Source organism: Pipistrellus hanaki (assembly GCF_964339955.1).
Source record: "Pipistrellus hanaki genome assembly, chromosome: 3".
Classification (NCBI taxonomy): domain Eukaryota; kingdom Metazoa; phylum Chordata; class Mammalia; order Chiroptera; family Vespertilionidae; genus Pipistrellus; species Pipistrellus hanaki.
Window position 1 is genome coordinate 102,583,055 of NC_140505.1, and position 25,169 is coordinate 102,608,223.

General features: G+C 39.7%; 1 protein-coding gene across 5 annotated transcripts in view; it reads right to left on the minus strand.

Moving 5' to 3' along the window:
- CDK8 (cyclin dependent kinase 8) overlaps positions 1-8,200 on the minus strand; it is a 126,833-nt gene extending 118,633 nt beyond the window's left edge. For 3 of the 5 annotated variants that reach the window (XM_084878786.1, XM_084878785.1, XM_084878784.1), the window contains exon 1: positions 7,364-8,200. In XM_084878786.1, the coding sequence (XP_084734912.1) occupies positions 7,364-7,491 (128 nt within the window). In that variant the 5' untranslated portion in view covers positions 7,492-8,200. The remainder of the gene's footprint in view (positions 1-7,363) is intronic. The other 2 variants (XM_084878783.1, XM_084878787.1) reach the window with 2 other exon arrangements.
- Between the last annotated feature and the right edge of the window lie 16,969 nt (positions 8,201-25,169).

Genomic DNA, 25,169 nt, shown 5'->3' on the forward strand with positions numbered 1-25,169 from the left:
GACTTCAAATAAAAAACAATTCAAATGTCCACCAATTGCTGAATGGATTTAAAAAATGAGGTATATCCATACAATACAATATCATTCAACCACAAAAAAGAATGAAATACTGATACATGCACAACATAGTCCCTGAAAACATGTTAAGTAAAAGGCATAAAAGGCCAATACATATTATATGATTCCATTTATATGAAATGTTCAGAACAGACAAATCCATAGACAGAAAATAGACTAATGGTTGCCAGGAGCTGGAAGAGCAGCAATGTGGAATGACGGCTGATGGGCATAAGGTTTCTTTTCCGGGAGAATTAGTATCTCCCTAAATTTTAGAAATTGTAATGAAAACATTTGTTAATTTCATTGGAATTTATAGAGTGTCTATTATGTATTTGATTCTATCATAATGTTTCTTGAGATCTTTCCCAAAGGCTTCTAGGCACCTTTTGTTATTAAACATCTTCCAAATTAAAAAAAAAAAAAAAAAAAATGCTGCTGAGAAGGTGGTGGCAACATCATCTAGAATTAAATAGTGGTGATAATTGCACAGCCTTATGAATATATGTGTACAATTTAAAAAGGCAAATTTTATGGTATGTAATGTATCGCAATTTTTAAAAAGCAGTTCGCAACATTATCTCTGCCATAACACATCTCATGGACATGACATAATTCCATTACTGAAGGCAGCTTGCTATAGCAGGAACAGATTTTGTGACTTTGACAATAACCATACTGAAGAATATTAAAAATCACTATACTCAAGAGCCTTCAAGTCTCAAGATCAAAATAACAGGTGAAAGTCACTTTTTAGTGACAACATCAAGAAATGCCTTGAGGTGACAAGAAATCTCTAAAAACAAACAAACAAAAAATCAGTAACAACGAGATGACCAAGGCCTACCTAAGCTGGTGTGAGTGAAAGGATTTACAAATTGTTTTGAAGGAGGAAAGGACTGTAGGATTTTCATTCACCAGCAGCAGTTAGTCCCAGAAAAAGAATAAGAAGACAATGAGGATTGGATTCAACAATAAAAGGCACTGTAAGAAAAATGACACCAGCTAAGGGGCAAATATACATTTATCAACACTAAGTTCCCAACTTACATACGGAACACATTTCAAATGTTTGTAAATCATTATTCTGAACATATTTTTCCAGAGAAATCATTTTTTAAAAAGTAGTTGTTTGCACATAGCCTATAATAATTTATAGTAATTAGTTATTATTTCTGTTTTTCTTGCTGAAATCCAGTATGCCAGAAGCCATTTCCCTACCTTCCATCTCTTCACACATCAAAGTCCCACCAAGAGAATTCTGCCCCTCCAATCTGTTGCCACCACCATCTCAGCAGCATAGAAGAGAATGTCTACCTACTTCTCATGTAGGTGAGGCCAAAGAAGTGTCATCTGCTATCCAGAGCTGTAATCAAAATGGAGTTCTGCTGTGGCAGTTTTACATATAAGAGTCTTAAATCAGACACATGGATTTCAGAATCTCCTTGTATTCTGATTTCCAACATTCTTGTAATGAAAAACTGCCACACAGACAATTCAGTGCATGCTGATAAATTTATCCCTGTTATTAAATAACAGAAACTTTGTCATGTCCATTGGGTTCAATGGAACGTTTGTAGAGTGCATGTACTATACATGCAGCAGATCAAAAATGCTGGCAATAAAAAGGAATAGGGAGGAAAGGTATAGGAATAAAAAAAATTTTAATCTCACAAAATGTTGGGGTCTGTAAGGGCATAGTAAAAAGTACCCCCCTTTGTCCCATTTCTGTAAAGGCACAACAGAAAGCACCCCTCATTTCCTCTTGAAATACCCTTTCTGATGAGATCCTCTCATCTTCTAATGGTCAAACAAAATGTTGTTATCTTTGAGAGGCTTTTCCTGAAAACCTTAAGCAGCTGGGGGCTTCCATATCTATGTTCCAACAGCACTTTGTATTAATAATTATAGTGCTTATTAAATTGCTACAGCTTATTTAGTATATGTTTGTTTCCCCCAAAGATCTCTCCTCAAATAATGGAATATTTTATTCATCTTTCTAGTCCCAATACCTTGGACAGTGCTTGGCACATAGAATGAATTTCTTAAAATGTGGGGAGAAAAACTAATTTGCCAGACTTGCAAGAAAATGGGATATAAGCAAGAAACCTCTCAGTGGCCTATACCAGCGGTCACCAACTGGTGGTCCATGGACCACTAGTGGTCTGTGAGGTCCGAAAGGTTGGCGACCGCTGGCCTAAATAGTAGATCTGAATGCACTGATACCTAAGGCAGATATATTCAACTCACAGTAGGTAAGAAGTAAAAGTTACTCTGCTTTTCCCTTTCATCATGCTTTCTAAAGATTATAAGGAATACTCCTTATTGGGCGTACAAAATCCCCAGTGATGGGGATTAATACATGTTGTATTTGGCACTCTGACATTTAAAGAAATATTTCAATTAAACCGAGTCTATATACAGGGACAACAGTAATCAAAGAAAAACTATTAAATTCCTTTGGAGAAATAAAGGATTCCAACCAAGTTCATAGTTCAGGAACTAAAATAAAACTGAATAAAAGCTCCAGTGCAGATTGAATCAGAAGAGCCCCGTGCTAGCCACCTAATGAATGGGTCACAGGGTGGGAACCGGGACAAGCCCGTAACTCCCAGCATCTTAAGAGATAAATAGGAAGAAATGTGAAGGTAGTATAAAACGTGTTAGATAAAGTAGCTGTTAAGACTTTGTGAACTTCCTAACTTCTTCCTAGGAGTTGATGAGAATCCACATTAAAGCATGAGGCTAAGAAATATGGAGGTAAGCCATGCTCTAAAGCACATGTGTCAAACACAAGGCCCGCAGGCCAAATCCAGCCCGCCAGGCCTTGCAATGTGGCCCGCACCGCGCTGTCATCACTGCACTCCGCTGTCAGTTTATGACATTGTCAGTTTATGACTGTTCAGTAAACCATTTGGCCCGCGATTTAGGCTGGATTTTAGATTTTGGCCCCTTCTCTGATTGAGTTCGACACCCCTACTCTAAAGTAAAATTTTTCTTTTCATAGTTTTTACATAATCATGCATTAAGTATTACATTTCATATTCATAATTTTTAGTTCCTTAATTCATAATACTAGAAAAGATCCTAAAAATTATCAACTGAAACCCCCTAATCTTACCAGAAAGCAAGGTCTACAGGAGCAAATGACTTGCCCACGTCATATTGGTAACAAGAGGCAGAGTGTAAACGCAAACTCAGGTCTCCAGTCTTTCCAATTTTGAGTTCTTTTTACTAAATGAAGAACTTTCATATCTTAACATACATGTGTGCTATGATACACACTCATATATCTATAATACATACATACTTTAAAAAAAACAAAACACAGCCTTTTCAGAAATCTACTAAAACAAGTATACCAGTTGACTGAAAAGACTAGTCCTGGGATAAAGCATTCATACTTTCAGAATGACCCACTAAAAACCAAATCTTGATGTCTATGTTTATCTTTATTCTAAAATATCAATTATATGAAGCATAATAGTTAAGAGCATGGGCTTTACAGTAAGAGCTGCTTGTAATCCTCTAATTCCGGCTCTGAAACTTTAGTAGTCATGTAACATTGGAAAAATTTCCTAAGCCTCAGTTTCCTCCCCAGCAAAACTATTAGAGAAAAACAAAACTGACTTGATATGGTACTTGTAAAGATTAAATAGAGGATGACCTTACAAGACTCTGCCCAGGACCTCGTACTTACACAATAACTTAGCTATTATTATTATTATTATCACTGCCTACTAATCTCTTCGTTTTCTATAAAAGTTTTCTATATATTTAAAACAAACACACCCACATACACCCAATTATTTTTTATCTGTTCTTTTGGACATAGGTTATAGAAGTCTAAGAACCCTATTCAAGAAAACTCCTTTTGGTCTGGCCAGCATGGGTCATGATTCAATTCCTGGTCAGAGCACATGCCTGGGTTGCAGGCCCAATCCCCAATGTGGGCATGCAGAGGCAGCCAAGCAATGATTCTCTCTCATCACTGATGTTTCTACCTCTCCCTCCCTCTCAGAAATCAATAAATATATATTTAAAAAAAAAAAAGAAAAACTAAACTCCCTTTGCCCCGGCCAGGTGCAGTTGGTTGGAGCATCCTCTTGTATACCAAAAAGGTGTGTGTGGGTTCGATTCCTGGTTGTAGCACATGCTCACATTGCGTGCTCGAATTTCTGTTGGAGTGCATACAGGTGGCAACCCATCAATGACACATTGATGTTTCTTTGTCTCTCTCCCTTTCTCTTGCTCTCAAAAATCAATAAACATATCCTTGGGTGAGGATTAAACAACGAAGAAGAAAACTCCTTTTGCTTTTCTTTTTTGGAAATCAAACTCTTATTCCAAATAGATTTTTAAATTCTAAAAATGTCCAGAGTTCAGAACTTAAAAACATAAATTGTTTTTTTGCCTTCTCAGTTTTCCATTCTGTAGAACAAAATAAGTATAGCTGCCTAAATTCTGCAAAGAAAAAGTGAAATTGACTCAAAATTAATCCCCCTGCTTCTCACTGAAGTACCTTTTTGGCGTTCAGAACAAAGGACACTATCTCATTCATAACAATAGTAAGAGCAAATTATTTCCAATATTAATGGTGCATTTATTTTTTAACTCTATTAGAATTTGAAATCAACACAATTATAAAAAGTCCCTTTTCTATGTATTTACATAATCATGCTTCAAATAAAGTATTTCTTCCTGCATCACATTCCTAAAATGCTGAGTTTAAGTGCAGTATACTAGCAGTATAGTGTTGCTAATTCTTTAACTCAAAGGAATGACCTTACAGGCTGTGTATTTTCTAATTTTTTTCTAATAATTCATGTTCTATGGTGCTCTCTAGACAAATGAAACACAAAATTTAAATATTCATTTCAATAACCAAATTTGTATAAACAAAACATTTCATTTTATTGTAAATCTCAAGACTCTTTTTGAAGGTCTGGGTTCTGAGAATACTCTGAAATTTCAGTCACAGAATATGTAATTTAATTTGAAAGTAAATCAACACTAGAAAAATTATTGATCATCAACTTTCTATAAAAGATTTAACAACTACAAACTACAAATTTTATTTTACTAGGACTTAAATTACATTTCACTGACATAAGATCAAAAGGACCTCGTAAATACAATGCAGTATATTTTGCCATTGAGGTTATAAAAAATAAGCTAAACCAAAAAGTATTCCTTCTAGAAAACAAACACTGTTTTAAGTAATTTTAAAACTCTGACATTGGATCCATTTTTTAAAAAGCTCATCCTATAAACAAAATCATTAAAGGTTGCTGGAAACAACCCTGAAGAATTATAAATAAAAAAGTTATCTTTTCCCAAAATGCAATTACTTTTAGACTATCACAAATTACTAGGAAATGTTCATATACTATACATTGTTATTTTTAAATTGTATAATGCTTCTAAAATTATTTTCAGCCTAAATTAAAACCTGACCATAAGATATAAAATGTGGTTTATAGTACCTTTTGATAATATATGATATTACAGTTTTTAAATAACACATAAAATCAAAGTTGATTAAATTTGCAGATTTTATTAGCTTAAATTGGTAATGTATAAAAACAGAACTGGCTTTGCTCAGAGAGGTTAAAAATAATTTAAAGTCACCAGAATTTTATAAAACAAATGATAGACTGGTCAAATGTACAACAGTGTTCAATCTCATGGGATTGGGGGTATTATGATTATGCTAAAAAAAAATTATTACATTGGGGGATGGCAAGACCGTTAAAGGTTTTTGAAAAATAATGTATGGAAAATAACAAATATAATTTTTTAAATATATGTTTTATTACAAAGTAATATTTTAACGAGAAATATAATTAAACAGTCAACATTCTCTCCAGACACTGATTCCTCAAATGTCACCAGACTATTCATTCTGCTAAGAAGTACTTTTTCATACATGAGGTACCCAGAGCCTCAAGTTTTCAAATTCCTATCTTTTGCAGATATCTGTACTGCTTTACTATTGCATATAAACAATGAAATGTACAACCCAAAATCAGAATTACTCTATGACTCTTAGGATACATTTTATATTTTTTAGAAAGATATCTCAGTAAATCTAAGAAAAAAAATGTTGAATATATTGTACACTTCCTTTTTCAATATCCAGAATACTGAAGTAGTTATAAATATGGCTTCCCTTCCACACCCCCAGGTAACTTACTTCAGCTTTATGAAATGTTTCAAATTTAGTACTTCAAACATATCCACTTAGTTAAGTTGGGGGAAAAAGCAATTATTTTCATTGTTACACAGCAGCTAAGCAAATTAACAAAGATGATCAAGTAAAGCTACTTTGTTTATAATAAAATCTAAAGATTATATAATAAGCTTTGACATTATCTTTCCAGCAATGAGAAGGCAACAGAGAAACATCCGTTTATACAAGAGGAAAACAAGGCATTAAATACATTTTCTCCTCAACTAAGAATTGCCTTCTCTTTTGTCAATATTACAAGACATTCATCTACTGACAAAGGAAAAAACGAACACTTCACTTGCCTGTTTAAGAAACTAAACGGGGAGCAATACCAATCATAGACTTAATTAAGCTATTAATAGGAAAGAATATTTAAAGCTAAGAGACTATTTAAAGTTCATTGCTAGATGCTAAATTTGGGGGAACCAGCCGAACAAGGTAACCCCTATGTGTGCCTGCCGTTTCACCCACCCTGCACCAAACCCCCATTGTTCTGTGTCAAACTCACACTAATGGTATCTAAACAGCAATTGCTACATTTATGTTTCAGAGGATCACTACGAGGAACTCTCCAGACGGGATGTACCTGCTGCTCTCTTTCCCCAAAATAAAACCCAAATTTGACAATAAATCAATCACAAGCTGGTAGAGGAAAGGATCCCAGCTTCCCTTTCAGACTGGTGGATGTCACTCCAGCAGCAGGTGAGGAAATCCCCAGAAGTTTACCATAATAAATCGACACCCCCCGCCACCACCCCCCCCCCCAAAAAAAAGAATAAATGATTTAAGCTGACGTTTCACACCGAATTTCTTTTTTAAAATCTAGTACCGAAACCCTTGAAAAGTACACAGCCGGTGGAACAGGGGCTCCTTTTCCCCATGCGCCACCGAAGTGGAGCCCGGAGGCGGCAGCACTCGGGGTTCTGTGGGTTTGGATCCCTCGTACCACTTCCTCCCCAGCCTGGCGGCGGGGCAGATGCGGGTGCCGAGGAAGTGGGGGGCCGGCCTCCAGCGCCCGCTCCCCCGCGGGTACCTGCCCGGCCGCGGGCACCGCGGACAGACACGCACACTCACCCATCCTTCCTCTTGGCTTTGTAGACGTGCCCGTAAGTGCCTCGGCCAACTTTGCAGCCCTCGTATTCAAACAGGTCCTCGACCCGCTCCCGCTCGCTGCTCAGCTTCACTTTAAAGTCATAGTCCATTGTCACAGCCTCCGCGGCCGGGGCGCTGGGGTCGGGGGCCGGGGGGCGCGGGCGGGGGCCGGGAGGCGCCGGCAGCCGCAGCCCCGGGAACCCTCCGCTCTACGCCCGGCGGCCGCGGCCCCGGCCCGGCTGCTGCGGCAGGAGCTGGAGGAGGCCCCGCGAGGGCGCGGGGGACATCCAGGGGCGGCGGGCCGGCGCGGGGTGGGGGGACGGGGAGGCTCCCCGGACGGAGGAGAGCAGAGCGAGCGGGGAGGGAGAGGGCTGGGGGTGGGGAGAGGGTTGCTCGCCCTTGTCCCCGCTGGCTCCCGGCGCCGGCTCCCCGGCTTCTCTCCGGCCGCGCGTCCTGCTCCCGCTGCGGGGAGCCGCCGGAGGCCGCTGCGGGTCCTCCTCCCCTCGAACGAACGCGCACTCACGCCTCAGCCTCTCCCGCACGCACGCTCGCACTCACCCATTCACTCACTCTCCCATCCACTCACACAGAAAGGCAGCTCCGCACAACAGCCGGTGCCTCCTCAGAGAGGGGGGGAGGGAGGGCACTCTCGGAACACGGCCGCGGCTGTCGCAAAAACGTCGCGAAGGCTCGGGCTCCCTCCGACCCTCCCTCCATCCCGCTCCGCCGCGGCGGCTGCCCCCGCCAGAGCCGGCACCGGAGGACCCAGCGGAGCGAACGAGGGAGCTCCTGACCACAGCTGCAGCCAAGCGCACCACGTGGACGTCCCGACAGAGCCAGCGCCCGAGACTACAATTCCCAGAATGCACGGGCCGCTGCGGTTGCCACCTCCTCCTACGACTCCACCCCGCACAGTGGGGATATGGGAGCGTTGCATGATGGGATCAGTAGTCCAATATGAAATGAGTTTCAATCACTTTAACTTCTGGGGATTTCCTCACCTGCTTTTTTATAGCGATATTGTTAGTGTCTGTTTTGAATCATAAACTTAACCAAAGAAAGTCACGTGTGGTGGGAGCTAACTTGTAGTAAAGTCACATTTTGTGCCACTTCCAAACTCCAGATTTCAAAGGACATGATTTAAAAAAAAAAAGTCAGTATCTTTGTGAACAGCTGGTGTACTATCACTCGATGTATTCTTGTCGTTCACTATCTAATAAGGGCTGCAGAATGATATCAACATACTGATACACAGTAAAAGAGAACCATTGACAAGTGTCCACGCTAACCTAAATAGTGTTACTCGTGACAGGTGACCATCCAAATGCTTCCCATCCACTCAGAGGGGACGTTATTTTGAGCATGACCTGCACATCTGCCTATAAAAACAGCAATTTGTAACCATGATTACAGCAGTGGATCTAAATTCATAGGACTTAATTTATTAATAATTTTAAAGTGGGGAAGGTGTCAGCTGGAGGAGTCCCGATACGTTGACAATAATTCCTTATTTGGTTTTAACATTCTTAATTAGATGTGTATTTTCTTATTTTATTTGGTTTTAACATTCTTAATTAGATGTGTATTTTTTAATTTTTATTAGCAACTCTAATAGCAACTCTTAGAGTTGCTATTTTTTGCTATAATGCTCCCCACTGCCCACAGCACTTAATAACCTCTCCCACTTTTAAACCCCCTAACACTTTTTTCACCTTTCCTGTGGTATTCATCAAATTCTGTTTGTCTTTTATCTCCTCTCTCTCGATAGATTATAAATTCCTATAGGAAGTCATATTTGCATTTTCCATAATACCTATAATGCCTGGATTGTGGTACACAGGAAACATTGTTGAATTAATAAGTGTGTTTATTTCAAAAAGATTCATGTACAGATTGATAACAATGATGCCATTTTATGAAAACTTCTCATAAATGTTCTCACATAAATTTCCTTGTAGAAAATAGTGAGTTCACCACTGGTTTCAATGAAGTTGTTTTTACCTAGTACATGAAATCTTTAGTGTTTAAGTACATTGGCTGGTTAGGTGGGCCTGATTGTGAATCCTGCTTTGCCATTTATTAGCAATGTGACCCTCAGTTCCTTTTTTTGCAAAATGGAAATACAAAAAGCCCTAACTTACAGCAGGTGCACAACAAAAAGTAAACTTACATTAATCATTTGTTATATGTTTCTATTCAATGATATAAATTGGGTAATTGTCTAGCAGTAGTGTTTCACTTGCATTAAGTATAACATTTTCCCTAAATATGGATTTAAATAGACTTTTTCTGAAAAATACATTTTGTTTTCTTGAAAGAGGAGGAGGGAGGGAACTTATACATAGATCTTGAGAAATCAAGCCACCACACTGAAGGAAAAGTTGTGAAGATGCATAGAACTGGGCTTGGCCCTGCACTGTGTGCCCCCACCCCATCACCCATCTTCTGCATCATCTGCATGTGATATTCGCAAACCCTGCAGGTCCCAGACGTCTTTTTTAAATATGTTTTTATTGATTTTTTTATTTTTTTCTTTGAGAGAGAGAAAGGAAAAGAGAGGAATAGAGAGATAGAAACATCAGTGAGAGAGGAGCATCATTGATCAGCTCCTGCATGATCTCTAATAGGAATCAAACCCAAGCATGTGCCCTGACCCAGAGTTGAACCAGTGACCTCTTGGTTCTTGGGTCAAAGCTCAATCCCTGAGCCACACTGGCTGGGCCAGATTTCCTTAAATGTACTTTTGACTACTGTTTTGACTCAATCCATTCTGTGGATGAAGGTAAGAATTCTCCCTGAAGAAAATGAGTTTTTTTAAAGTAAAAATTGTATAGATTTAAGATGTACAACATGATGATTCTTTTTTTTGTGTGTGTGTGTGTGTGTGTGTGTGTTTTCTTCTATTGTTGACAGTATTATAGATGTCCCCGATCCACCATCCCACTTTGCCCCTTTCCACCCATCCCCTATCTCACCCTAGGCTTCCACCACATTATTGTCGGTATCCATGAGCTATACATATATGCATATGTGTTCTTTGGTTAATCTTTTCCTGTACCCCTTACACCTCTCCCATCTGAGATCTGTCATGCTTTTGGATCTATTTTGTTCATCAGTTTATTTTGTTCATTAGATTCCACATATAAGTGAGATCATGTGATATTTGTCTTTTTCTGACTGGCTTATTTCACTTAGCATAATAACTTCCAGGTCTATTCATGCTGTCACAAAGGGTAAAACTTCCTTCGTTTTTACAACTGCACAGTATTCCATTGTATGAATGTACCACAGCTTTTTTTAATCCACTCATCTACTGATGGGTACTTGGGCTGTTTCTATATCTTAGCTATTGTAAATAATGCTGCTATGAACATAGGGGTATCTGTATTCTTTCTTATTGGTGTTTCAGGATTCTTAGGATATATTCCCTGAAATGGGATCACTGGGTCAAATGGCAGTTTCATTTTTAATTTTTAAAGAAATTCCATACTGTTTTCCACAGTGGCTACACGAGTCTGCATTCCCACCGGCAGTATACTAAGGTTCCCTTTTCTCCACATCCTTGCCAGCACTTGTTTTTTTGTTGATTTATTGATAGTAGCCAATCTTGCAAGGCTGAGGTGATAACTCATTGTAGTTTTAATTTGCATCTCTCTGATGATTAGTGACATTGAACATTTTTTCATATGTCTATTGGCCATCTGTATGTCCACTTTGGAGAAGTATCTGTTCAGGTCCTTTGCCCATTTTTAAATTGGATTGTTTGTCTTCCTGGTGTTTAGTTGTATAAGTTCTTTATATATTTTGGAAATTAACCCCTTATCATACATATCATTGGCAAATATATTCTCCCATATAATGAGTTTCCTTTTCATTTTGTTGGTGTTGTATTTTTTTGTACAGAAGCTTTTTTAGTTTGATATAGTCCCATTTGTTTACATTTTTCCTTTGTTTCCCTTGCCCTAGAAGATGTATCAGTGAAAATACTGCTATGTGAGATGTCTGAGATTTTACTGCCTATGTTTTCTTCTGGGATTTTTATGGTTTCACAACTTTCATTTAAGTCTCTTATCCATTTTGAATTTATTCTTGTATATGGTAGAAGTTGGTGATCTAGCTTCTTTTCTTTTCCTTCCTTCCCTCCATCTTTCCGTCCCCCCTCCCTCCTTCTTTCCTTCCTCCCTCCCTCCCTCCCTCCCTCCCTCCCTTCCTCCCTCCCTTCCTTCCTTCCTTCCTTTCTTCCTTCCTTCCTTCCTTCCTTCCTTCCTTCCTTCTTTCCATGTTTTGTCCAAATTTCCCAACACCATTTATTGAAGAGACTGTCTTTATTCCATTGTATGCTCTTGTCAAATATCAATTGACCATAATGGCATGGTTTGATTTCTGGGTTCTCTGTTCTATTCCATTTATATATATATATATATGCCTGTTCTTGTGCTAGTACAAGGCTGTTTTGGTTATAATGGCTTTATAGTACTGATATCCATCTAACTTTGTTCTTCTCTCTCAGACTATGAGGCTATTCAGGGTCTTTTTTGGTTCCATATAAATTTTTGGACTATTTGTTCTAGATCTGTGAAATATGCCATTGGTATTTTAATAGGGATTGCATTGAATCTATAGATTGCTTTGGTTAGTATGGACATTTTAATGATGTTAATTCTTTCATATTAATGAACATGGTTAATTCTTCCATTGCAGTGATAAATGTTGTTGTTTTTTAGTTTCTCTTTCTGAGAGTTCATTATTGGTGTATAAAAATGCCATTCATTTCTGAATGTTAATTGTACAACATGATGTTTTGCTGTCTGTCTGTCTGTCTATCTATCTATCTATCTATCTAGTGAAATGATTCCTATAGTCAAACTAACAATGTTCTCACTGTCAGCAATCCTGGCGCAGGAATGGAAGCCAGCTTTAAATCAAGAAAGAGAAAAGCCTGCTTTCCTCTCTGAAGGTAGGGTGAAAGTTAGAGGCCTGGACTTCAGGTTGGGAAAATATGTTATTATGAGGTAAGCTGACCCCTTAACACAGCATCAGGATGGAGAGCTAAGAAAGAGATAGTCACTGGCGCCCCTTACAGGGGAGCGTGGCTATGTGTTAAGAACAGTAATATCTGCCGGACCGGTTTGGCTCAATGGATAGAGCGTCGGCCTGCGGATTGAAAGGTCCCAGGTTCGATTCCGGTCAAGGGCATGTACCTTGGTTGCAGGCACATCCCCAGTAGGGGGTGTGCAAGAGGCAGCTGATCGATGATTCTCTCTCATCGATGTTTCTAACTCTCTATCCCTCTCTCTTCCTCTCTGTGAAAAATCAATAAAATATATTTTTTAAAAAACACAATAATATCTAATATCAATTTCTGGTTCTTTCTTTTCTATGTGGTAATTTCCTTATGTTATCCCCAAGCTATCAACCTAGTCTTTTCTGTGAAGCCTGTATCCATGTTTCCATGGTAAAAGCAAAGAGCAGCAGCCAGATATTCAATTATGAAAGGTAAGAAGTGGAACCAAAGCCATGAGCTAGGAAGGACTCATGAAGCATGTTAGTTGTTAGTATTCCAAACACTTGAGGAATGTAACCTGTTTTCAGAATGGACTTCTCATAGGTCAAAGCATGAGGGCTGAGACTTGTTATTTGAATGATTTGGAATTGAACATATCAAAGACATGGACATTTCAGTTTAATTTTCCACCTAAAATCATATTGATATCACAGATCTCTTTGCTCCATGATGAGCACCAGCGACATTATAGAGTCTATGACCTTCATTGGCCCATGTTCCAAACAATGCACAAATAGTGTTCAAGTGTCTTTTCATAAAATGTGATTTTATTTACATTCTAAATTTAATGTCTCCAATTGCTTCTCGGCCTTTTGGCTAAGATCAAGTGAAAATTTAACATCTCCAGTTGTAACATGCTCCCAAACACCCAGTCCCACATTTCATCTGCCACCTGGTCAGACTAAGGGGATAATCAACTGTCATGTCAAATTGAAAATTTCTGAAACTGAACATACATGCTATGCAATTCTATAACTAGCAATGCCTGTAAACAGACATTCTGTTGTTTCATTGCTAACCCTACAAGTTCGGGTCTTTATTAGCTGCTCATTGTCCTTCACATAGCCAAATCTGCCTTTGTCTGGGCTGGATGCTTCCTCATACCATCGCTGACCTTTGCATTCCTACCCAACTTCTAAGGTGCAGCTCAGATGCCTAATTTCACTATGAAGCCCTACTTGGTTCATAAAACCAAATATAACCTTTTTTTTTTTTTTTTTTTTTTTTACCATGACCTCCTACCCCATCCCTGGCACTCTTGTACTTGATTTGCAACTTGCATAAAAACATCCCTATTACCTTGTAATTTTAGTCACTTATTTTATTCACTTAAAAAAAACAAAAACTATCCTATATAATAATAGGGTAATATGCAAATTGACTGAATGGAGGAATGACCTGTCGCTATGATGAGCACTGACCACCAGGGAGCAGACTTGATTTGCAACTTGCATAAAAACATCCCTATTACCTTGTATTTTTAGTCACTTATTTTATTCACTTAAAAAAAACAAAAACTATCCTATATAATAATAGGGTAATATGCAAATTGACTGAATGGAGGAATGACCTGTCGCTATGATGAGCACTGACCACCAGGGAGCAGACGCTCAGCTCAGGAGCTGCCCCCTGGTGGTCAGTGCACTCCCACAGGGGTAGCGCCACTCAGCCAGGAGCCAGGCTCACAGCTGGTGAGCACAGCAGCAGTGGCAGGAGCCTCTCCTGCCTCCCCAGCAACGCTAAAGATGTCCGACTGACGGCTTCCAGACTGCAAGAGGCGCAGGCCAGGCTGAGGGACCCTCCTCACACACACACACACACACACACACACACACACACACACACCCATAGCATGAATCTCATTCACCATCTCTAGTTTATAATAATAAGAGCATAATATGCTAATTACACCTGACAACTGAATGACTGTCTGGAAGTCATTCTGGATGAAGCTACCACAGCGGGGGTTGAGGCAGAGGCAGTTAGGGGTGATGAGGCAGACAGGCAGAATGGTTAGGGGCAATCAGGCAGGCAGGCAGGTGAGTGGTTAGGAGCCCACAGTCCCAGATTGCCAAAGGGATGTTCAAATGCCCATTTGGGATTAGGTGTAAACCAGCAGTCAGACATCCCCCGAGGGGTCCCGGATTGCAAGAGGGTGCAGGCCAGGCTGAAGCCCCTGGCCCCCGTGCACAAATTTCATGCACTGGGTCTCTAGTCCTTTAATAAAAGCCTTAATGACCGAGACTCTGGTTTACTCATCGCTATGTCTCTTACAGTGCCCAGCACATAGTTTGCATAATTATATTTAATTAGAATGTGTTTAACCAGGTTAATTTCTAAAAGGTTGACTTGGACCTTAATAATAAAGGGGAAGCTGTCATTTTAAAACATTTAACATCTTGCCTGTGAATGTGTACTTTTTGTAGCATGCAGCGGGATTCAGTGCTTCCCCATAGAAGGCCCAAGTGAGACTTCTCAGAATCGATCACATGTTGTCTCTACAATTTTTTCTTATTAAATATAATTTTATTAATTTCAGAAAGGAAGGAAAAGGGAGGAATAGAAACATCAATGATGAGAGAGAATCATTCATCCACTGCCTCCTGCATACCTACTACTGGGGATTGAGCCTGCAATCTGGGCATGTGCCCTGACTGGGAATCAAACCATGACTTCCTGGTTCATAGGTGGATGCTTGATCACTGAGCAACACTGGCCAGGTTGTCTCTACAACTTATAATTCAGTGATCTCAGTATCAAATTGTGCTTTAATTTTTTATTTTTTAAAATAAATCTTTATTGTTCAGATTATTACAGTTGTTCCTCTTTTTCCCCCCCCATAGCTCCCCTCCACCCAGTTCCCACTCCACCCTCTGCCCTTAACACCCCCCACTGTCCTCATCCATAAGTGTACGATTTTTGTCCAGTCTCTTCCTGAACCCATCACACCCCTTTCCTTTGAGTATTGTCAGTTCACCCCCTTTCTATGCCCCTGATTCTATTATATTCACAAGTTCATTCTTTTCATCAGATTTTTCATTCACTTGATTTTTAGATTCACTTGTTGTGTCTCCCTCCCTATTGAGAAAGACAACCATGTACTCCATTGCCAGCCCTTTCCTCAAGCACACTTGCTCGCCTCCATACCTCTGCACTTTACTTCTGTAGCTCCTGTGAGTCTCAGTGTGCTTTTCTCTTTCCTTCTAGTTGTAGAATTTTCACTCAGCCAGCCTTCCTGTGGTCCTAGATGATGTCCATTTTGACTTTTAGTTATAATTTTGAAGTGGTTGTGCAAGGCAGCAATTTCAGGTGTTTACCTATGCCACCATCTTGGTTTCTTATCAAAGTGTGCTTTAAATGTGAAGTATCTAACCTCCCATTCTAAGGTGGAATGTTTATTATCTTTATCACATATTAAGTATCTACATCTGAGTGCAGTGTGAGACACAATAAAAAAAACAAGTTAAAACAATCAACACTCAGGCCTTTTATTTTTTTATTTATTATTTTTTAAAATATATTTTAGTGATTTTTTACAGAGAGGAAGAGAGAGGGACAGAGAGCCAGAAACATCAATGAGAGAGAATCATCGATCAGCTGCCTCTTGCACACCCCCTACTGGGTATGTGCCCGCCCGCAACCAAGGTACATGCCCTTGACTGGAATCGAACCCGGGACCTTTCAGTCCGCAGGCTGACGCTTTATCCACTGAGCCAAACCAGACTCTGCAACACTCAGGCCTTTTAAACTTTTCAAAAAAAATATTGTTGCAAAAAGTTTCTCAACTAACTTTATAAGCATCCAGAATGTAATTTAGGTCTTAAAAGAAAAAAAGAAAAGAAAAGAAAATGCTTCCAAAAATAACTTTTTCCTTCTCCCCTTTATCATGTGAGTGTCATTTGTTCTTATAGTCACTTCCTACACATGACTAGAAACATGGCCACTAGCAGTTGCTAAATTTGATATCAGATAATTTCTGTTATTAAAGAAGAATTGACTCTGTTTCTCAATTCCAGTTCTATACATTCTAGAAAGGACTCTGGTCCAGCTAGGTCAAGGGTCTATCCTAGACCAACCCAATGTCATGGGGTCAGATGAGAGACCACCTTCATTTGGAGGGATGAGAAAGATAGAGATAGGGAACTCACAGGAGAAGTGAAAGTGCTGTGCAGGAGAGAAAACAGGGCAATGTGATGGAAGGCAGATATTAGACTCTAGAGAAAGATCCCCAAATCGGGAATCATTTCTAGATCTTTGTCCCTAGTTGTCCACCCCTATGAAATGTTAATATCTCAGATATACTGAATATTTGCTTATGTACTATGGTGTTTTAGAGGACCAAAAGCCACTGTAATACCTGAAGGAATGGGGATTACTTTAGATTGGGTGGATGGACAAGGACTCTCTGAGGTGATGATGCTTAAATTGAGGCCTGAATGATGAGGAGCAAACAGGCTAAGGTAAAAGAGCAGAGTGGTCCAGGTGGGCCAGATGGACTATAAATGCAAAAGCCTTAAGCTGGGAACCAAGCAGCAGAAAGAAGGCTTTTATGATAGGAGTGACACAAGTAAGAGAGAAAGTTGTGTGTCATGAAGACAAAGAGGTTGGCAGAAGCAGATTATGTAGAGCCTGTTAGACCATAGTAAGAGGTTAGATTTTATTTTTAGAACAATACAGTGGTATTGAAAGGTTGTGAGGAGGGGACTGACCAAATATGATTTAAGGTTTAAAAAGAATATTCTGGCTGTAATGTTTAGAAAGGATTGTAGGAGGCAAGGCTGAGATAGATAGATGATAGATAGATAGATAGATAGATAGATAGATAGATAGATAGATAGATACCGTATTTTCCGGCATGTTAGATGACCCCCTAATTTTACAGTTAAAACATAGGTTTAGGCCTATATTCGTTGTATAAGACTACCCCTCACTTCCAAGGCAACACCAATTCTTTTTTTAATAGACCGCCTCTCTGACTCGGGCCAATCTGAGCAGGCTTTTTACTAGAACACAGTGTAGCTTCGGGTACAGAACATGTATAATTTGCATGCATAAAAAGCCTGCTTGGAGCCAGGCCTGGAGCAGTGGGTCTGGTGCGGCCAGGCCTGGAGCAGCAGCAGCCAAGTCCAGAGCAACTAGGTCGGGAGCGGCAGTGACCAGACCCGGAGCAGCTGGTTGTGGAACGAACCAGAGCAACAGAGGCCAGGCCCGGAGCAGCCAGGCCCGGAACAGCTTGCTCCTCGCCTGCCCCTGCCCCACGGCTGCCTCTCAGACATGGCTGGAAACTTTTGTGGGAACTTGAGGGTCTGCTGAATCAAGTGATGAAGGCTTAGATCTGGATGTGTTGAGTTAGTATAGGGCTGGGGTGTTGATCTGTGAGTGCCTTGGGTGGGGCCTGGATGAGGCTGGTTGACCTATTTGGAAATGTCTTTTGTGTGAATGTATCATTGAGCATGTGGAGGTATTATTGATATGAGAAAATGCTAAGTAACTGATTTACTATCTGAAAAGGGATTTACTATCAGGGAAAGGGAGGGAGGAAGAAACTGAACATAAACTGCACCTATGGATGAGGACAATGGGGGGTGGGGAAGGGGCGGAGGGTGGGGTGGGAACCTGGTGGAGGGGGGAAGAAATGAGGAACTTTTGTAATAATATGAAGAATAAAGATTGATTAAAAAAAAAAAAAAAAAAAAAAGCCTGCTTGGATTGGCTGTGTTAGAGAGGCGGTCCAAGCAGCCTTGCAGTGATTGGTGTGGGATCGAGTTGGAAAATTCGTTTAGCGGCATATCGAGATGTTTTTCGGGATATACTCGGCGTATAAGACGACCCCTGATTTTCAGTTGACTATTTTTCGTTTCAAAAGTCGTCTTATACGCCGGAAAATACGGTAGATAAATAGATAGATAGATAGATAGATAGATAGATAGATAGATAGATAGATAGATAGATTGATAGATGATAGACAGACAGAAGAGGTAAAGAAAAGGAAGGAGTCAAGAGGACTTGTAAGGATGTTGCCACTTACTGAAATGGGGAAGACTTGAGAGGACCAAGTTTAGGAGAAGAAAGTAAGAGCTTCATTTTAGACATGTCAAGCATGAGATGTCTCAAATATGTAAGTGAGCATAACCGATGGGCAGGTAGATATTAGACTCTAGAGAAAGATCCCCAAATCGGGGTTAATTTTTAGACCTTTGTCCCTAGTTGTCCACCCCTATGAAATATTAATACCACAGATATACTGAATATTTGCTTATGTACTGTGGCATTTTAGAGGGCCACAAGCCACTGTAATACCTAATAATTTTTTAGACCCTTCAGAACCAATTTTTTACCCCTTGTGGGTGATATCATTCCATTGAGAACACACGACTCATGGATATACAAGTCATTTTTGACACTATTGTAAAAGTAGTTTTGGTGGTGAGATAGGGGTTGAAGTCAGTTTGCATTGGATTGAAGGGTAAGTGTTAATTAACTAAATGTAACAATGAGTGTTAGATACATTTATAACAAAATTGTTAAGAGAACTGACTCTAGCCATGCAGTCTGGATTTTGTACCCAAATCTGCAACGGGGTAAGCTGCTTTACTCTCTGGTGCCTCATTTTCCTTATCTATAAAATTGGACTAGTCGGAGTAACTATCTCATGGGGTTGTTGTGATGGTTAAGGGCATTAGTAATATGTGTAAAGTATTTAGAATTGTGCTTAGCATATGGTAAGTGTTCTGTACATGTTACTAGTAGCTATTATCCGCTTTTATGGTGTTAGCTGTGAAGGAGAAATGAAGGATAGGGCCTGACTAGTATAGCATCAGGCCTATCACTGGAAGTGAACATGGGATTGAAAGAAACTTTATTAGTTAGAAGAGACTGGAGATATTTCATTGCTGAATAGATGGAACCAGTTGCAAGAGAGATATTAAGGGTAATATGTAGTTCTATACTCCTAAAATAGCAAGAGAGAATGGGTCCGTGTATAAGTGGAAGGCCTATGCTTGAGCATCTCCTTGTGGTTAAAAGGTGGGAAGGATAAGAATCATTATCACGTATACTTCTATTGCTGCCATACAAACAACTCCGAAAGGTGGACCATAAAACAATGAATTATTATTTCTTACAATTCCATAGGTTGGCTGGCCTTAACTGAGTGGTTCTGTTGATCTCACCTGAAGTTACTCATGTGGCTGCAGGCAGTTGCTAAACAGGAGCTGGAGAGTCTAAGATAACCTTATGTCTATGTCCATAGCCTTGGTCCTGGCTCTTGGCTGGGCCTCTCCATTCAGCAGTCAAGCTCAAACTTATTGTACTTACCCCATGTGGGTGTGCTGTAAGAGGGCAAAGGTGAAAGCTTAAGGTCTCTTGAGGCCTGGGCTCTGGAACTAACACAATATCACTTTTTTCTTGGTTAAAACAAGACACAAGTGCAGCCCAAAAATGTAAAAGCTATCAAGACGACGTTATAAAATTTCCAAAAGCCTCCTAATATTTAAATTAAAAAAGGGGGTAATAGTGGAAAAATATCACGTAAGGGAAAATATCCTGCGAGTAAATTACATCTAGAAAATTTGTACTTTAGAAAATTAACTTTCATTTGAAATGCTAACAGCAAGACACCCATGAAAAACACACATGGTGTCAAAACAAGCCAGAGGAAAATCATTTAGGGGGGGGGGGGGGGAGAAAAAGGATCTCAAGTCAAATTTATATAAAATATCCCTTTATTAACTTTTGGTCAAGAATATGTATATTTTCAGAAAACAACTCCGAGACCATGTGGATTCCTGCAACAGAGAGGAATTGACAGGAGTGCTCCAGCCGTGAAGACAGAAGAGAAACAGTCCAGAGACGGAAGACGATGACAACGCCTTGCCATACAAGCAGACAGTAACTGTGTGTCGCTGAAGGATGCCCAGGACCAAACCAGAGATGGTCGGACCTGCATCACCACCATTTGTCCACCAACCAGATATGAAATATTATGGCTGACATGTACACATAAGGAACTGTTTGACATTGAAATTGGAGCTCAAAAAAATAAAAAACAAACAAAACTGTTGGCCCAGAAAGGAACTCACTACAGACTGATTCATTTGCCTCTGAGCATAACCATTATGGCTTGTCTTATTTTCGGTTCTTATAAGGGATGTCTTATATCAGATGATCTCACACATCTAGGGGAAATAAGGAACAACATAAACTGATGAACAAAAACAGATCCGGAGACAGAGAAGCAGCGATCAGACTGTCAAACCTCAGAGGGAAGGTAGGGGAGGGTGAGGGTAAAGGGGAGAGATCAACCAAAGGATTTGTGTGCATGCATATAAGCCTAACCAGTGGTCATGGACAACAGGGAGGTGGGGGTATACGTGGGGAGGGGTTTGGGATGGAAATGGGGGGATGAGGACAATTATGTGATACCACAATCAATAAAGAAATTTTAAAAAGACATATATAAAAAAGAGAGAGAGATATCATCTCCAAATCACTAAAGGTTAGTCTTGCCCTAAAAGTTGTAATAGAATAATCCTATATAATAAAAGAAAGAAAAAAAGCAGCCCAGATTGAAAGAGTGGGCAAGTAGACTCTATCATGATGTAGGAAGTATAAAATATTGTGACCATGTTTTTTAATCTACCTAAGTATAGATCCATATGAATCTGTAGATTTGGTGAAAGTTGAAGCAGTTCCTTTTCAGATGGCTTTGGCTTTCTCTAGAAGGCAAAAGAAAGTTCTCCTGCTATGATGAAGAGATGAGGTGGAAGGTAAACACACACACACACACACACACACACACACACACACACACAATGATTACATATCTGAAAAGACTGCACATTTAACAATCTCTGAACAGAATAGGAATGAGAACTGGTAGGATTTCATAGTAGGGCTTGTAGCCAATGTCAAGGGCCCATTTGTAGGTGTTGCCTTGCATTTATAGAATATTCATCTGCTCTACTATTGAGATTTTCATCACCAGCACTCAACAGCCCAGGTGGAAGCCAAGGCAAAGACAGATGTTACATTCATCTAAGGTTAGGGCCTCACCAGGTGGGTATGATGACAATAAGGGGGTAGGGGTGGGGGTGGGGGGAAAGTTAGGATTATTGGCAGTAGAGTAGTTAAAGTGACAGATTATGACATTTAAGCTGGTACGGAAGAAAGGTAGAACAGAATTTTCCCTTTTATATCATAACACTAGCTTGATTTTTTTTAATTTAAAATTTTTGCAAGATTATTTATAAAATAAATATCTGCGTAATTCTTTGCTTTCTTAATATTTGTGTGTTATAGTAAGACCTTTCCATCAAGTACATACTAAGTAAAACAGACAGCTGAATAATAATATAAGTAGCAGGTTAAAAATTATTTCTCCTTTTCTTAGCTAACAGATTTCCATTACTATGAGTGATAAGGTCATCCCTAACTGGAAACCTCTCACATTAGTTGTTGATGAATTCCGCGCTCATGGTCTATAAGTATTAAGAATTTAAAGTATTTTAAAATTGATACACAGTACTATGTAATCTTGTCCTTTTTTACCATCATTGAATATCTTTTTTCTTAAATAAGCATATTGCTTTCTATTTTTCCAGTTTAATATGTTTTGCTACACAATAGTGTAGCAAGTAATCTATAAGAACACAGTTTAGTTTTGTGTTTACTTTTTCAAGACTTACTATATTACTCTGATTTATTCCAGTGTGTTATACCTTCCAGCCAGCTGGACTCTGCTGCTCAGGTCCAATCACCAGAAAAGCCAAGTCTTTGCTGGCTGGCTCCTGTGCAAACAAGGATCTCCTGTGAGCCACATAGCTCTCTATCACACATAAACATGGTGAGGTCACTCTATAATCACCTGACACTTAATACCCAAGGCTATTTGTTTCCATGCAACTCCATGCCCAGAACCTCTGGGATTTTTTTCTCCCTTAGAAGCCCTTCTCCCCTACCAGCCAAGGTCAAGTTCCATTAGATATTGTCCTTTCTGCTATGAAATCCTACATCCTGTTTAAATTTTAACATGTTGTTTTATTTACATTATTCCTCTGCTCAAAAATCTTCTGGACCCTATGTGACCTTTCATTGCCTATGGCATAAAGTTTAAAATATTTCATCTAATTTTCCAGGCTCTGTATTTACTTTAGCCTGACTTATTTTAAGGCAGCTTGCAATAGAAACATTAGGATTAAATTAAAATAACTAGCTCTGCATAGCTAACTTTTCACAATCCGAGCTCTTCTGTATCTCTAATATCCTAACCAGTTTCTCATAAGCTGCTTCCTATTCAATAAAACAGTGGTTCTCAACCTTGAGTGCCCATTGGAAATATCTGGACTCACTCCAGCAGTTCTGATGTAATTGACCTGGGCTGCTGCCTGGCATTGGGATTTTTAAAGCTCCCTGGTGATGCTAATGAGCAGCAAGGTAGAGAACCACCACACTAGAGCAAGTTTATTGATGCTCCCTAAAACATTCATCATTCTGCTCATTTTCCCATCAACACTCCTTCTTCTTTACTTATCTAAATCTTACCCACTCTTTGAGATCCAATTCGGGTACTTCTGGTTTTTTTCCTGATCAGTTAGTGCAGATATACTCCGTAGCAATGACTTGTTTACACTTCTTTGGCACTTAGCATATTCCTTTTACCTTGTGTGTTTATCCTATCTCCTCAACAGGATTCTAAGGTGTAGAAGGACAGACTGTTTTTTACAGCTTAAAATTTTTTTAATGCTTTTATTTGAAAAAGTTAATTATTCCTAAGCTAGTTTCCTGAAAAAGTTGACCAGTCCATTAAGTTCATTCCAGTGTTGTCCAGCAACCCCTCTTTGGTGAACTGCAATGTAACTGGTTTATTTTTTTTATTAAAAATTATTTTTCAATTATAGTTTATACTGAGTAGCCAAATTATTATGATCTCTGAACTCATAATAATCTGACCACTTAGTGTATATTAGCCAGCCAACCGCCCATGTCCCCTTCCCCTGGCCAAGCTGGCCAGATCCCACCCAGGCACAAATTCATGCACCAGGCATCTAATACACACACACACACACACACACACACTGACTGGCTAGATTATTATGCATTCAGAGATCATAATAACCTGGCCACTCAGTGTATACTCAACATTATTTTTTATGGCTCTTTTATCCTCAGAACCTAACACAATACCTTTCACACTGTGTATTATTGTGTGTTTTATGGGAGGTGATGTTGGTGATGGTGATGATGCCAATTCAGTGCACTGACCCCTATCCCTGCAGATTACCTCTTTGTGGGACTATTACCCTTAAGCTACCAGAACCCCTTTTTACATACAAAGCTGAAGTACTACCTGGAATTAAGCCACCCCCACTTTAACTTAATGACTGTGGGTACAAGTATCAATTCTCCTGCTCTTATGGCCTTTGGTTGGGTCAGCACTGGAATGACCTACACTGTCTTCTATATCCCCTCTGAATTTAGGTCAGTTTGGATTTTGTACCCTTACTTGGGCTTCTTTCCTTCCCTCTCACTCGCTTACTGGTTTTGCCTGGGAGCACTTCCTAAATAAATCATTTTCACATGACTTCTAGTCTAAGCTTCTGCCTCTGAGGGGGTGGGGGAAGAGCCAACCTAAGAAACACAATAATAATAATGTGATAGTAGGAATAACAATAATCAATATTATTTACTGAATATTTTCCATGTGCAAAGTATTAACTCATTTAATCATCAAAATTAAGTAGGTACTGTGGTTATATACTCATTTTACAGGTTAGGAAAATGAAGCGTATATGCATTAAGTAATTTTCTCCAGGTCACACAGATAGCAAAAGAAGAAACTGAAAAAAAGAAAAGGATAAACCTGCAGGGCAAGGACAGTAGGGGATCAAATAAAATAGAAATAAATTAATTTCAACCAAATTACTACTTAAACCCTGTGGGCTAGTTAGAATCTAAACCAGAGAGGAAGGGAGAGGGAGAGAGAGATAGAAACATTAATGACATTGCCTCCTATATGCCCCACACTGGGGATTGAGCCTGCAGCCTGGGCATATACCCTGACTGGAAATCAAACTGTGATCTCCTGGTTCATAGGTTGGTGCTCAACCACTGAGCCATACTGGCTGGTCTCAGATATTTCTTACATGGAGGTTATTTCCTTCCACCTGACTTCTGTTCCATCCCTGCTCTGTTATTTATATGACAATATTTATTGAGTTTCTACTGCATGCTATGCCCTCTGGCTGCTAGGGAAACAGTTGGTATTATTGTCCAGAACGTGATGGGTATTCATTAATATTTGCTTCCTTTCCACCGACATTGACATTCATATGGACTTGCCATATCTGTTCTGATGTCTCTTCTAGTAAAATAGCAAAGTATCAGAAGGAGGTGGGGTTGCAATGTAATGGAGGCAGAGAGGAATATGCTTCGCACGCAGGAGATTCACCATAGATATTTCTTGGTATTTCCATGCCTGATTGTAACTAAGAACTGGCAAATACTGCAATGACAGCCTGATAAGAGTGTGATAATCAGGGACTCAAACCCCTCAGTGATGAGTGCCTGGGCCAATTCATCAGCCCAGCCACCTACAGCAGCAGAAGTGATATCTCTAGTGGAGGAGGACCCAGAAAGTGTGGTGGAGGAGCGAGATAACGAGTATCAGTTATAGCCTTGGGACCAGCTGTAGCAGTATGGTCTGTAATTAATCCCATTACCCTC